Below are 12238 nucleotides of genomic sequence, written 5' to 3' on the forward strand. Positions count from 1 at the left end.
AAGATATTTGTCGTGTAATAAATCATTTTGTATATTAGCCCAAGTACAACAAAACATTTCTATCAGTCAAAAAAGTTGAGAACACTTCACTTTTCTTCTATATTCAATATTTAACACAACATTTAAAACTACAACAACCAATCAACAGAAAGATAATCATAATTATAAGTTAAAAAATAAAGTTGCAATCACACGTACATGGCATACATAGCTGGCAAAGAGCTCAGTAGCTAGGCAACCTTCCTAACTGACTGGCTTGTGCAGCTACTGTTCTTACTAGTGAATGGCTAGATAGCTTCTTGCTGCCCATCCAGTAAAAGACAAACATCGCCACCTAGTGTTCCAAATTATTAACCATCCAAAGAACAAGTCTGTGAAGCATTGGGTACCGTATATATGACTGCGTAGAGTATGACCTTTATATTGAAAGCTTAGAATTTCAATGATAACATTGAAGAAATGTTTACTGACTGAATAGCACTGAATTACACTTCAATTTACAGAATTTGCAAGAAAATCCCCATGTTTATTTTAAACTTCTATGTTTCTACATCTTGCAAAGTACAGTATGTATGCATGCATGCATGCGAAGAGATTTTGTAACTGGATTTAACATATGTGAGCGAGGGAACTAGAGACTGCCTCTCTGTCGTTAGTCTTCCACTGTGTGTGAGGGGTCAGAGCTGGTGGCTAGCGCAGTGTGCTAATCTCACGCTGGACTACGTAATCCAGATGACGGGCACTATCTTGTTGCTGAACTCTACCAGACAAGTCGAAGAGAGAGCCACATGGACGGATGTGCAAACACACACACAGCTCCTCAAAATTTAATTCAAGAAGACGACAAGCATCCTCTCGCTATCTCCCTCGTTCCATCTTTTTCTCTCCCCATCTTTCCCCCCCTCCCTTCTGTCTCTTTTTATCCATCCATCTCTCCCCCTTTTCTTTCCCCCATCTGTCTCTTCTTTCCTCCCTCTCTGTCTGTCTTTTTTTTAAATCCACCCATGTCTCTCCCCCCCTTTATCTTTTCTTCCTCCATCCCCCCCCCATCTCTGTCCTTCTTTCTTTCTTTCCTCCCTCCCTGTCTCACACTCCCTCTCCAGCATGCACATGCAGCTCTCTGCTGTGCTCAGTACTTTCCCCACAGGCTGGACTTTTTGATGAGATCCGGTGTGAGAACAAGGCCGACGCTCTGAATCTACATTTCAAAAAAAAAACAAAAAACAAAAAAACCCACCCCTGTTTCTCCCTTTCTCCCAACCCCCCCCCCCCCCCCAGTTAAAGAATGCAAACCCATCACTGCAGCACACGCTCCACGCTCAACCCCCCCCCCCGCACGCGAACACACACACACAGACAGACACAGCATGGTCGCCTTCAGCTTGGGCCACTAGGAGTGCAGAAGCTACATGACTGGTGATTTAAATGCATCACTGCATAAACAATTGCTGTTCAAGCCACAGGAGGGCGCTAATCATATATGGTGCCTTTGTCAGGCAAAAGGCTGTGCGCTGCTTCATAATCACCTCTGCATAATCTCATCTGCAGGATTTATACCAATCAGCATGATCATGAAAGAGACAAATCATGATGCTAGACTGCTACAATACCAAGAACAATCGAAAATAGCAGCAATCAACTTTTGGTCAAAAGGGTTGATAAAATGGCTCCCCCAATGGGTCCCTTTCTGTGCATGTTCAAACAAATTATCATTAGGACTGCACAGTGAACCATTTATATAATTTGTTAATTCAATTCATCAACTTGTTTTCCTGCATGCTGATAGTGTCCCAACTGATAGGACGTTCCCAAGGAGCATTCTGTGGGAATCACAGCATTCATCTGTTTCAGGGAAAACAGACATCTTTTGGAGGGGGTATTCTGGCCAACCTTAAACTATGTCAAGTCAATGTTTCATACAGTGTAAAATATATTGCAGTTGAAATATCTACCGACATAACAGCAATACAGTATTCTGTCCTTGCGATTACAGCCCGAATATTCGCTGAACGTCTGAAATTCACAAGGCAGTTCACCAGCCCCTCATACACCTGCCTGAACCAGCATCCTGCCAGGCTCTAACTCCGCAGGGCTGCAGCTCAGTACCACCTCATCCACCCACCAGGACCAGCGCCCTGCCGGGCTCCAACTCCACAGGACTACTTCCAATTTGTGACTTAACCTGGGAGAACCTAGTGGCGGTCTGCGCAGTAATGACGCCAGCGAACGACCCAGCCCGAAGCCCCAGTGCTAAACTCGGGCATCATTTTAACTTTTATCTGCCCTCCTTCTCTCCCCCCCCCCCCATTTCAGAATGAGACGGCTCTGCCAGCTCAGTTGGCCCACTGACAGTAAGCCTTTTGTGAACACGGCGCTCATGTTAACAAACCAATGATCCCCGGCTCAACGACAGCATAAGAGTATTGCACCAGTAATGGCAGATAATTGCTTAAAATCACCACAGCACTAAATGATTATTCCACTCATTTTCCTACAGCCATGTGATCAGACAGATATGCTCTGAACAATCCGTTTTAACCCCCAATTTAACTTAAGGCAATTTGTTTACAATGTTGATTTTCACAGCAAAGCTTCTTGAGACACTGTCATCTAACAAAATAATTAAAAGGTATGTAAATGCAAAGTCAAACTGCCCGACACATAAGAACGTATTTGTTACTGGAACCGTTACATCAGTTTGGCCGCAAAAGACAGCAAGGCACAAAAAAAAAAAAAAGCACAAATCAGACAGACAAACTTTCCCTCTGGTAAAGAGCCAATTAAAGTGAGTGAGCAAAGGGCAGAGAGTGGAAGATGCCCTGCTCCCACTGGACCCGTTTGTATTGATTATTTCTCGGTTTGCACCGCGTGGGGCTTCTCGCCCATGTTTCCTGCCGTTCCCATCACACTGCTCCACGCATAAAGAGAATGTCTGCAACCACATGCTGCAATTTACATGGCTGGAACACCACAAACACACACACACACACACACACACACACCTACTAATGGTAGCTCTAGGCATAGTTGGCACAATTACGAACCAAGACATGACAGTTTTGAGCCAAGGAATAAGTTGTGTTCCTTTACATTCTGTGTTTTTAAAAAACTCACCCATGCATGAGCATACACACAATCGTTCTGAATTGATGTGTAGTGACTTAATATGAACACTCCGAATTCAGTGCATGTTCTCTGTTTTGCAGGATAAGGACAGTCTTTCCAAACCCTCTTGTACAGATGGTATTATAAGATTCCCATGCTTGGATTCAGCTCCTACAATAAGCGTGTGTTCTCCTACTGTACATAGGCAAAACCCATGAGAAAAACAGAGCTTTTCAAATTTCACATTCAGAACTCAACTCTGATTAAACTCTTTAAACAGCAGTCAAACAGTGTAAATTCATTCCCCATAAGAAACAAACACACTCACACTCACACATGCTTGCGCACACTCACCCACACACACCTGCCTCACAGCGAGCCTCATCCTCTCGGCAGCTTACATCGTTAGTTTCCATAGCGCCGTCAGCCGCCTGGTCCGGAGTGCGTTCAGTGATGCTCACCTCAGCTCCGTCTGGCATACAAGCGCCTGGGTACCTGCCCCAACCCATCGCTACGACAACCAGCCCTGCCTCCCTCTATCTCTCTCCCTCCCTCATACACATACACGCAGAGCCAAATCAACAGCTGGCTTCAGTGAGATCATCCTCCTGTAAGCCAATCACAGAGGCCTGCAGGATGGCTGCAGCATGCAGGAGCTAATGTGGGTCCCTCCCATATTAGCCAATCAACTGGCCCCATGAACCTAAGAGGGAGATGACACGGGTGGAAGGGCTGGGCAGGAATGGGTGCATCTATCTCTCTCTCTCTCTCTCTCTCTCTCTCTCTCTCTCTCTCTCTCTCTCTCTCTCTCTCTCTCTCTCTCTCTCTCTCTCTCTCTCTCTCTCTCTCTCTCTCTCTCTCTCTCTCTCTAACACATTTGGCTAGTCTGGGCAAGTGCGTGTGTTGGACTACAGCTGAGAGAGAGTCTGTCAGTGAGCGAGTGTGCCAGCGGTACTGAGCCACCTCCTCCAGTCCACGAGGCGTGTGCACATGGAGTGCATACTCAGAGCTACAGTCACAGCCACACTCAATGCAGCCAGTGAACAATTTAACACGGACTCTTTAACTGGAGCAGTGTGCTCTCAAAGTTCTCTTATTTCACCCTGTAAACCCTTTAAAATATAATAGGCACTCAGGAGCACAGTGCATACTAGTAAATTACTTTGCCTTTTATCACGGTTTACAATATCACAATATAGTAAAAACTAAAACAAAAAACAGTATGCTTAAGAAGAAACTAATTTTATTGCTTCTTTTTGTACACCACCACTCTTGGCAGAGGCACAGCAGTTTTCGTTAGTTTTCTAAAATCCAGGCTTTTCAGCTACTTGAATGACCATCTCTTTGGCAATAAAGATGGTATGCAATATTAATTTAAAGTTTACATGTGACTAAATGAACTCAAATTACCTGTTGGTGAACAATACTTGCTGGATATTATAACATTTCAGTTTCAAATGCCTACAATGAAACTGTATATGTGTATTGCTTTTAATTCCTTTTTTATGGCCATGCATGAAATCAAGCATACTGAGTATGTAAGACACAAACAGATATTATACTCATCTGTAGACTCCTACACTTAACAGTACTGTTTATCTATATAGTTTTACAGAAATTCTAATGATTCATGCTAATTAATACTGTACCTAAATTACCTAAACAGGACAAAGAACAGTGAGATTAGCTACAGTCCATCTTAATAATGCACAGTGACCTATCAGCATAGCGCACGGTTATAGTCGGCTCTTACCACTTAGTACTAATTAAGCGCTGAATCTTCACAAGCTCAGGTTTTGGAGAAAGATACCCAAAGAACTGACAATTTCAGCCCAGTTCCTCCTCTGGACAACTGTTAGCCAATGCACTTAACTTTCTTGCCATGTCACTGTTATTTACAAAAATACGTAGCTAGCTAGCACACTTCAGACAAACTCAAAAAAGGAAATCCAATTGAACAGAGTAACACTAAAAAAAATTTTTTTTTAAATCAGCTGAGCATAGCAGTGCCATACAGTCCCTTCAGAATGAGTGTACACTAAACAAGTGCAGTGCTGTGATTGTAGAGATACACAGACATGTGAGACAACACAGACAGATGTAGCGATACACACAGACATGTAAGGCGAAACACAGACAGGTGCGCATAACCTGTGCAGCTCCTCCTGCCAGAGTTTTGGCTACAGATATCTGACTCATCCACCATTTCTCCCCCTCCCCCTGCTCCTTTTCTATCCCAACCAGTTTTACAACATTTATCTGCTGCACCATCTCCATACGCCATGTCTCTGCCAGGCGGATCAGCCGCCCTCGGCAGCCACGCCCATGCCTGCCCACTGGGCTGCTGAGGGGCGTGTCTGCCTTCAGCACTCATTCACCCATAGCCTTGTGATGAACGGTGCACAGTAAAGGGAAAAGCAAAACAAATCCAGCATGCAGAGGACTTCTGGACACAATTACTAGTAGCATCTTTGAGCTTACACAGGAAACAAAAGATAAACACCCAGCATTTGGCTATAACACTTTTTTGGAGGGAGTGTTGCTAAAACCAAAAAGAACAACTGAATGGGACATCTTTTAAACACCAAAGCTCAGCTAACGCTGACGACAGCAATAATGAACGCAACAAGCCCTGGTTTTTCTCTGAATAAATAAACTGAAATTTGCATCAAACTGACAACAGCAGACAAAAACCACACAATAAAGAAAAAAAAAAACAAAACTAGAATTAGAAAGACAAGCAACCTACTCCCAGTAAGAGCAGAAGCTCAAAGCCAAAACCTCTACAAACCCTGGTGAGGGCTTCGTCTTTTCCTACTCATCTGCATTAGAAAGCAGACGGAGAAACCCCACTGGATAATTATGGCCCGCAATGCAATTTGCTTTGAGGAGAGCAGTGACAAATGTGTTTATTTACACACACCCTATTGAAGCCAGAAGCTAACCCGCTCCCTCCCTCCCTCCAAAGTGCACAGTATCGGAGTGATGGACCAGGACATGGTAGGCTCTAACAAGCTCCCGGAGGGCTCCGAGGGCAGCACCAGCAAAGAAAGCATCTTCTTCTGGTCGAGGTCTGCCTGAAGCAGCAACTTGTCGAGCGCATGATCTGGGATCAGTGGGGGCAGGGGGATTGGTTAGTGCTACTGAGATCACACCAGCTCGGAGAGCAGCGGAGAGAGAGCGGACGGCCCCAAACCCACTGCAGAGCAGAACCAAACAGAACCGAGGACCGCTCCACTCCTGCCGCCTTGGCACCAGTCGGTTCCCACTGCAGGAGTTTCATGGCCACACACACACACACACACACACACACACACACACACACTCTCTCTCTCTCTCTCTCTCTGGACACGCACGTGCTGTTCTGACATTCACCGAAATCAAATGTTGCCTCCCCGGCCCAAAGAGAGAGCAGTTTAGCACCACTGCACATCCTCAGAACCTGCCATTTCAGCCACAGGACTTAACCCAAACTGCAGTGACCCAAAAACACCCTTCTTCCATTTGAGTCCAGTTTAGCAGCTTGAGATAAGGCCTAGCATAGCAACGGCCAGAGGCCTCTCCTAACCAGCTGGCAGTGAATGTGGGAAATTAGATGCTGTAAATATTCTCTCAGCAACCATTTCCCTTGTCTGGTTGTACATCTTTCTGTGTATGGGCACTTATGGGTAGGTAATATGTGTGGAGTAGATTTGCAAGAAATGCCCAAGTATGAACAGGTTCGTCAGCATTTTTTCCTTTTTACCTTTTTAGGGCTATTTATACAGAGAAATGCCAGCTCAGCCCAAAACATGGGGCCCAATGATAAGGGATCAAAAATCCATCAGCTCAAAATGCATTATTATTCATTCCGTCATTCAGGTTCACCGACCCGTCAGAACACTTGATTTAGCAGGACACATGGGCCCGGGCCTGATCTGCCCCACCGGTGCTGCTAAACGGTTGAGTGACGGAGCTGGAGCATTGGGTAAAGGCGGCGTGCGAGATGGATTAGGTTTAACCCCAGCCGGGCTCGGAGGGGCGCATGGCGCATGGCTCCTCGGTGCAGCCTCACTGATGCCACTAACTTTATCCAGGACACAGAGAGGGCAGCATGGGGAAGCCTGGCAATGCGCACATGCTAACATGGTGAAAACAATCACAAAATCATGACAAGGTCAGGTCCTTGCCTAGACAATTTTGCATGTCAGCTACTGCTGAGGAGAGTGATTCTTTTTTTGTAGAGCTTGTTTGTAGTGACAGCACAGCCTTTGATGCTCAGTTGTGATTTAAATATTTATATCCACACAAAGTGGCCCAAAACAGATACTTATCCTGACAATGACATACAGGCAGGCCCAAAAGGCTAATCTAAGTAATCTAATCTGGTTTCCACATTCTGTAGCACCTGGGAACAGAGAAACTGTAATTGAACTTGGAAGCCAACCAGTGATAAGATGTGACCTGTGGCTTGCTGTCGCAGCATGCTATGAGCAGCTGGACCTGGTCCACTCGAGTCCACTGAGCTCAGACAGCACTTCAGAACTCCTCACCTGAAGGCTCTGCAAAAGCACTTCAGATCCAACCCAGTCCCAAATGACTTTATGTCCTGCACAGATGTCAAAAGTCCATGTTTCACAAAGCAAAATACAAGCCTGGTTCCATTTACATTTTATTTAAACCTCGGCCATAACAAAAGAAAGTCTTTCGGTATTTTAATCATATTGCAGTCAGCCCATACTTTTCTTTTGCTGCAATAGCCTGACTTTATACCAATTGAACAGATTATGAAAAATGAATAAAAACTGAACTGACTCAGTCTTTCACTCAGTCAAATCACCTGACCTTTAAATGTTTGAGAGCAAGCTGAACTGCCACCTAAAAACAAATGAGTTTTAATAAAGAAGGCATGCTTACACTGGGGCAAGAGTTTATTCTCTAAAATACTGTAGTTCAGCTTTGCATCTAGAACAGTTGCTTCAGTCATCTTATTGGACCAAACACAGCAGGATATTTATAGCAGGCTATGTAGTGAATTTATCAAGATATTTATCTATACTAAACAGTAGAGCAAAAGTTCAGAGAGTTCAACCAGGGTGATTTATTTGACATCACATATGTAGTTCAGAATTGTGGACATGCAACACACATCCAGGCACTATGACCGATTGCAGCTTTCTCTAAGAACTTCATGGGTGACAGAAGGGTGAAGTTTTCAGAATACTGTCGAAGAAGTAACAAAAGTGTGGAATGTGGGTGTGATGGGTAGTCAACCTATTGCTCATGCGTATTTAATTCTTAAGTAACTTGAATGGTTCTGAAAAGACTTGGTTGTATATGAAACTAGACCAAAGAGCCAGAATGACCTTCTTCAAAAACGTTTCGAAATCCTCAAATACTTGCCAACCCGAGTTGAATGCTATAGACAGCATGTCAAGAGAGTCGTTTGGGACCAAATATAGTCTGTTATTCCAGGTGATTACAAGTGAGATAAGTACAGTTTTAAATAGACAAGAGTAAAACACTGCAGTATAAAGTGAACAAAACTGCATAATAGCCGGTTAGGTTGAATGGTACAAGCTGAATGGTAGCAGATATTTAAAAAAAAAATTTAATTGTGTAACAGTAATGTTAGATGGCTAAATATTAAATTCGCTGGAAATAAACTTAATTAGAACACAGGGATTTATCAAGTCTCACAGTTGAGCAAAGAGCTCAACGGAAAGATGATCAAGTTTTTTTAGAGTAATGTCCTAGAACTGAAACTCTGCCGATGTGACTGAAAAAGCAGGGCCTCTCGTTTACAGCATTAGCCAGCAAACGTCAAGAGCCGCCGTCTGCAAGTCAGTTCCCGCTGGGATTTACAGAGCAGGTAGGTAGGAAGCCAGCAAGCTAGTTAACTAGCTAAAACGTTTAGCTTGCCATCCTTGCTCGCCAACCTAGCTCCCGAGGTAAGCTCAACAGGCCTCGTCTAGCTAGCTACCTAACCACTTTCTCCCCCCCCAACACGCGAGCTATCGCTGTGTTTACCAATGGGAAGAATGAACGTCCACAAGCTGTTGCGTTAGCCAGGACGGCTAGCTAGCGAGCTAACCGGTGTTAATGTCTCCTGCCATGGGACACCCCTACTGATCTGCTAACGTTAAATGATAGCTGGCCAATTCAGGTCTCTACTGACTTAAGTCGCTAAGACTATTCCAATTCCTCCTTTATAAATATGTGCTTTATGAATACCAGTACAGTCTGACATTACTTTAAAATTGGGTTTTCGCTTAAGAAAACAGCGCCAGCTAACAGCTCGAGCCTAGTTAGCTAGGCTAGCTAATCTAGTTACCTCAACAAGCTAAGCGGTGTCGTTACAGTTAAGACTGTCAGTCATAGTAACAACCTTCAGCCCAATTAATATCAACAGCTATATTAAGAACATAAATAAATATAAACTTACCGGTATTGATAAAAGAATTTGAATAAACGTCGCAGATGTCTGTCCGGCTAGCGCGCTAACTGAACTAGTCAGTCAGTCATCAACACGGGGGATAGCAAGACAAGGCCAGAAAGGAGAGCAGGAAACTGAGTGACGGACAACGACCATAGCCAATCACAGGTCTTCAAAAGTGAACAACAACCATGGCCAATCATAAGTCTTAAAAGTGAACAACAACAACCATGGCCAATCACAGGCCTTAAAAGTGAAACTCCCGCCTCCGTCAGTACGTTAGAGTTTTACGATTTTTAACTGGTGTTCAACTTGATGATTTGACAGTGGAGGTTCTTATTCACTAAATGAGTTTAAATTGCTATGTATAAAGTTTGAATGTAATGTAAAGTTAATAAAGGTAATATGTAATCCAAGTAATTGCAAAACATAGTTAATATCAGTCAGAAATATTCATTCACAAGTGAAAAGAGAAATGTAATCACCTAAAATTATTCCAGTCTTAACAAATATGTTATTGGGCGGGGTAGTTAAAAGCTAGTGTGAGTTTCTATAAACCATTCTCATTATTAATGAAACCTTATTCATATTGCCTCGGTTGCTGCAGCAATATCAGGTATCATATTACTGTAACCTATCTAATGGAACGTTTACACGTCAAATTATACAAGTGTCGCGCGAAAATGACGTAGGGTTTTTCATGGAATACCGCGAAACGCCAAACTGCTCATGACACGAGGTTTGAAGATGTAAACAGCGAGTGTAGACACCTACTTACCTTAGACTGGCAGCTGGCGTTTGAGAAGAAGATTTAGACGGGCATTTCAGGGTGTTACTTCGCAATACGTTATCTGTTTGTGTACAGCACGTAGGAGTGCTCCTAAACGGTCAAAACCCCTCACAGTACCAGATTTGCTAGTTAGTTAACCTAAACTAGCTAACCTGGCGCTTACGTTATTGTGGCTTTAACGTTCGTGACTAAGGTCTAACTACGGAATTATAAACTGTTAACAAAAGTTAAAAAGAATGATAAAAACCAAGGGCGAGGCCTCGGAGAAATCTGAGAGCTGTTTCCGAGGTGAAGATGAGGACCTGCTACTTCTACCAGAGAAACTGCAGAAGAGGCTCATGCCATTTCAGCGCCAGGGTGTCAGATTCGCCTTGTCGAGGGATGGGAGGTTAGTGAACGCTGTGCAATTGTACAAATACTATTAATGATGACTTTCAGTAATGACTATAACTTAATGATTTTAATTACAGTATAATTATACGGTTATATCCGTGTCTTAGCTAATGTAATAGCTAATTGCAGACCTCACGCTGTGAGATTGTTTTGCAGTTTAAAACATGTCGTTTTTGAACGTGTTTAGGCATAAGAAAAGGGTTTGTTTAGCTAACACTGAGTGATTAGGAGGGACCGGACGTTGTAATTTATTCCTCCCCCTTGTCGATCTAAGCCCTGGTGGCGGCAGCTCAGAGCCCTCAAAGATACTGTGATGAGGGGCCCGATCGATCCCAGGACACGAGATGCTGTTCACTAAGATACAGGTCAGGCAGTTAATTAGACCTATGCTCACACAGACGGGCCCCGCTGTTTTTTGTTTTTTTTACAACCGATTCCCTGGGGAAACATGTTTCTCTGATAGTGATGAAGAGAAAATAAAGATATTCGACTTCCCCTAGTGAGTGCGGTAACACGTGCTGAAGAATTTTGATGTGCTTACTTTGACTACAGTGCCCTAGGTTTGACCTTAAATACATAAATTTGGTAGTTTGTTTTTTTTTAATATTCTAATGCAGTGGATTGCTGTTTTTGTGTGACTGCAGGGAATTATATTTTAGCAGATTGAAAACCACAAATCAGCTAATATTCATTAAGCACATGTTCAATTAAGCAACACATTGCTTAGACTTTCTCCTTTGTTTTGTATCTCCTGATTAACACAGCTTTATCCTCTGTGCTCATGTGACCAATTTGTTTCATGATTAATTTGACTCTGTGCTTTTTTGTTCCTGTTAATTATCCAGAGACGGATCCATGGCTGAAAATAACTGATCATGTATCCCCAGTGTACGCGTTTAACCTATAGAGCTCTGAGACTGCGCTGTGATATTGGTCTGTCAATCAGGGTCACATAATGAATGATGAATTAGGGTAATCATATTACAGAATTGTTACGGTATCTGCTCTGTTTAGTATTATTGCTAGTGACTCTGTTTATCTGTTGGAATTATGGCTGTTTGCCTCTCAGGTGTCTGTGTCATTTTCAGGAGTTGGATGCATATCACATTAATTTTGAGCGGTTACGACCACTTAGGTGTTGAAGGTTCCCAGCATTAACAGGCTTGGAAATTTAGCTCATTTTCAAATTTTTGCATCATAACATCTGTGCAAACAAATTATCACTCCATTTCAAATGAAATAACTGAAGTCCATTTAAAAGTGTTAATGGCAGTTTTGCAGTTGGTTGATGCTGCTGCATAAGGGCATTAAGATCAATGAGGTGGCTCCCTGTAAGTGGCTCTGCACATATCAAGCATCCCACATGGTTCTGTGCTTTTGGCTAGAAATGACAAAAAAAGATCTAAGAACAACACTTTGCTGAAAAATATATTGCTGATATTGTCTGAATGTGTACTGCTCTTTTACTCAAACTCCACATATCCGATTCCATCTGAATGTATTCAGGATGTTTTCAAAAGAATTCCTTTAACTGT

The 12238-nt window shown here is 43.1% G+C and overlaps 2 protein-coding genes across 21 annotated transcripts in view; one reads left to right on the forward strand and one right to left on the reverse strand.

The window, feature by feature from the left end:
- The window catches only part of r3hdm1 (R3H domain containing 1), a 42919-nt gene extending 33236 nt beyond the window's left edge, over nucleotides 1–9683 (reverse strand). For 15 of the 18 annotated variants that reach the window (XM_027016615.3, XM_027016613.3, XM_027016618.3 and 12 more), the window contains exon 1: nucleotides 9530–9683. The gene's annotated coding sequence lies outside the window, so the exon portion shown is untranslated. Of the gene's footprint in view, nucleotides 1–3459; nucleotides 3652–9529 lie in introns of those variants that run through there. The other 3 variants (XM_027016606.3, XM_027016607.3, XM_081705969.1) reach the window with 3 other exon arrangements.
- A 484-nt stretch (nucleotides 9684–10167) lies between these two features.
- Nucleotides 10168–12238, forward strand: part of zranb3 (zinc finger, RAN-binding domain containing 3) — a 45685-nt gene continuing 43614 nt past the window's right edge. For 2 of the 3 annotated variants that reach the window (XM_081706094.1, XM_081706095.1), the window contains exons 1-2: nucleotides 10180–10698; nucleotides 10978–11068. In XM_081706094.1, the coding sequence (XP_081562220.1) occupies nucleotides 10605–10698; nucleotides 10978–11068 (185 nt within the window). In that variant the 5' untranslated portion in view covers nucleotides 10180–10604. Of the gene's footprint in view, nucleotides 10699–10977; nucleotides 11069–12238 lie in introns of all 3 variants that reach the window. The other variant, XM_027016628.3, reaches the window with a different exon arrangement.

This window comes from Electrophorus electricus, chromosome 23 (genome assembly GCF_041902795.1).
Source record: "Electrophorus electricus isolate QZ-2024a chromosome 23, ASM4190279v1, whole genome shotgun sequence".
Lineage (NCBI taxonomy): Eukaryota > Metazoa > Chordata > Actinopteri > Gymnotiformes > Gymnotidae > Electrophorus > Electrophorus electricus.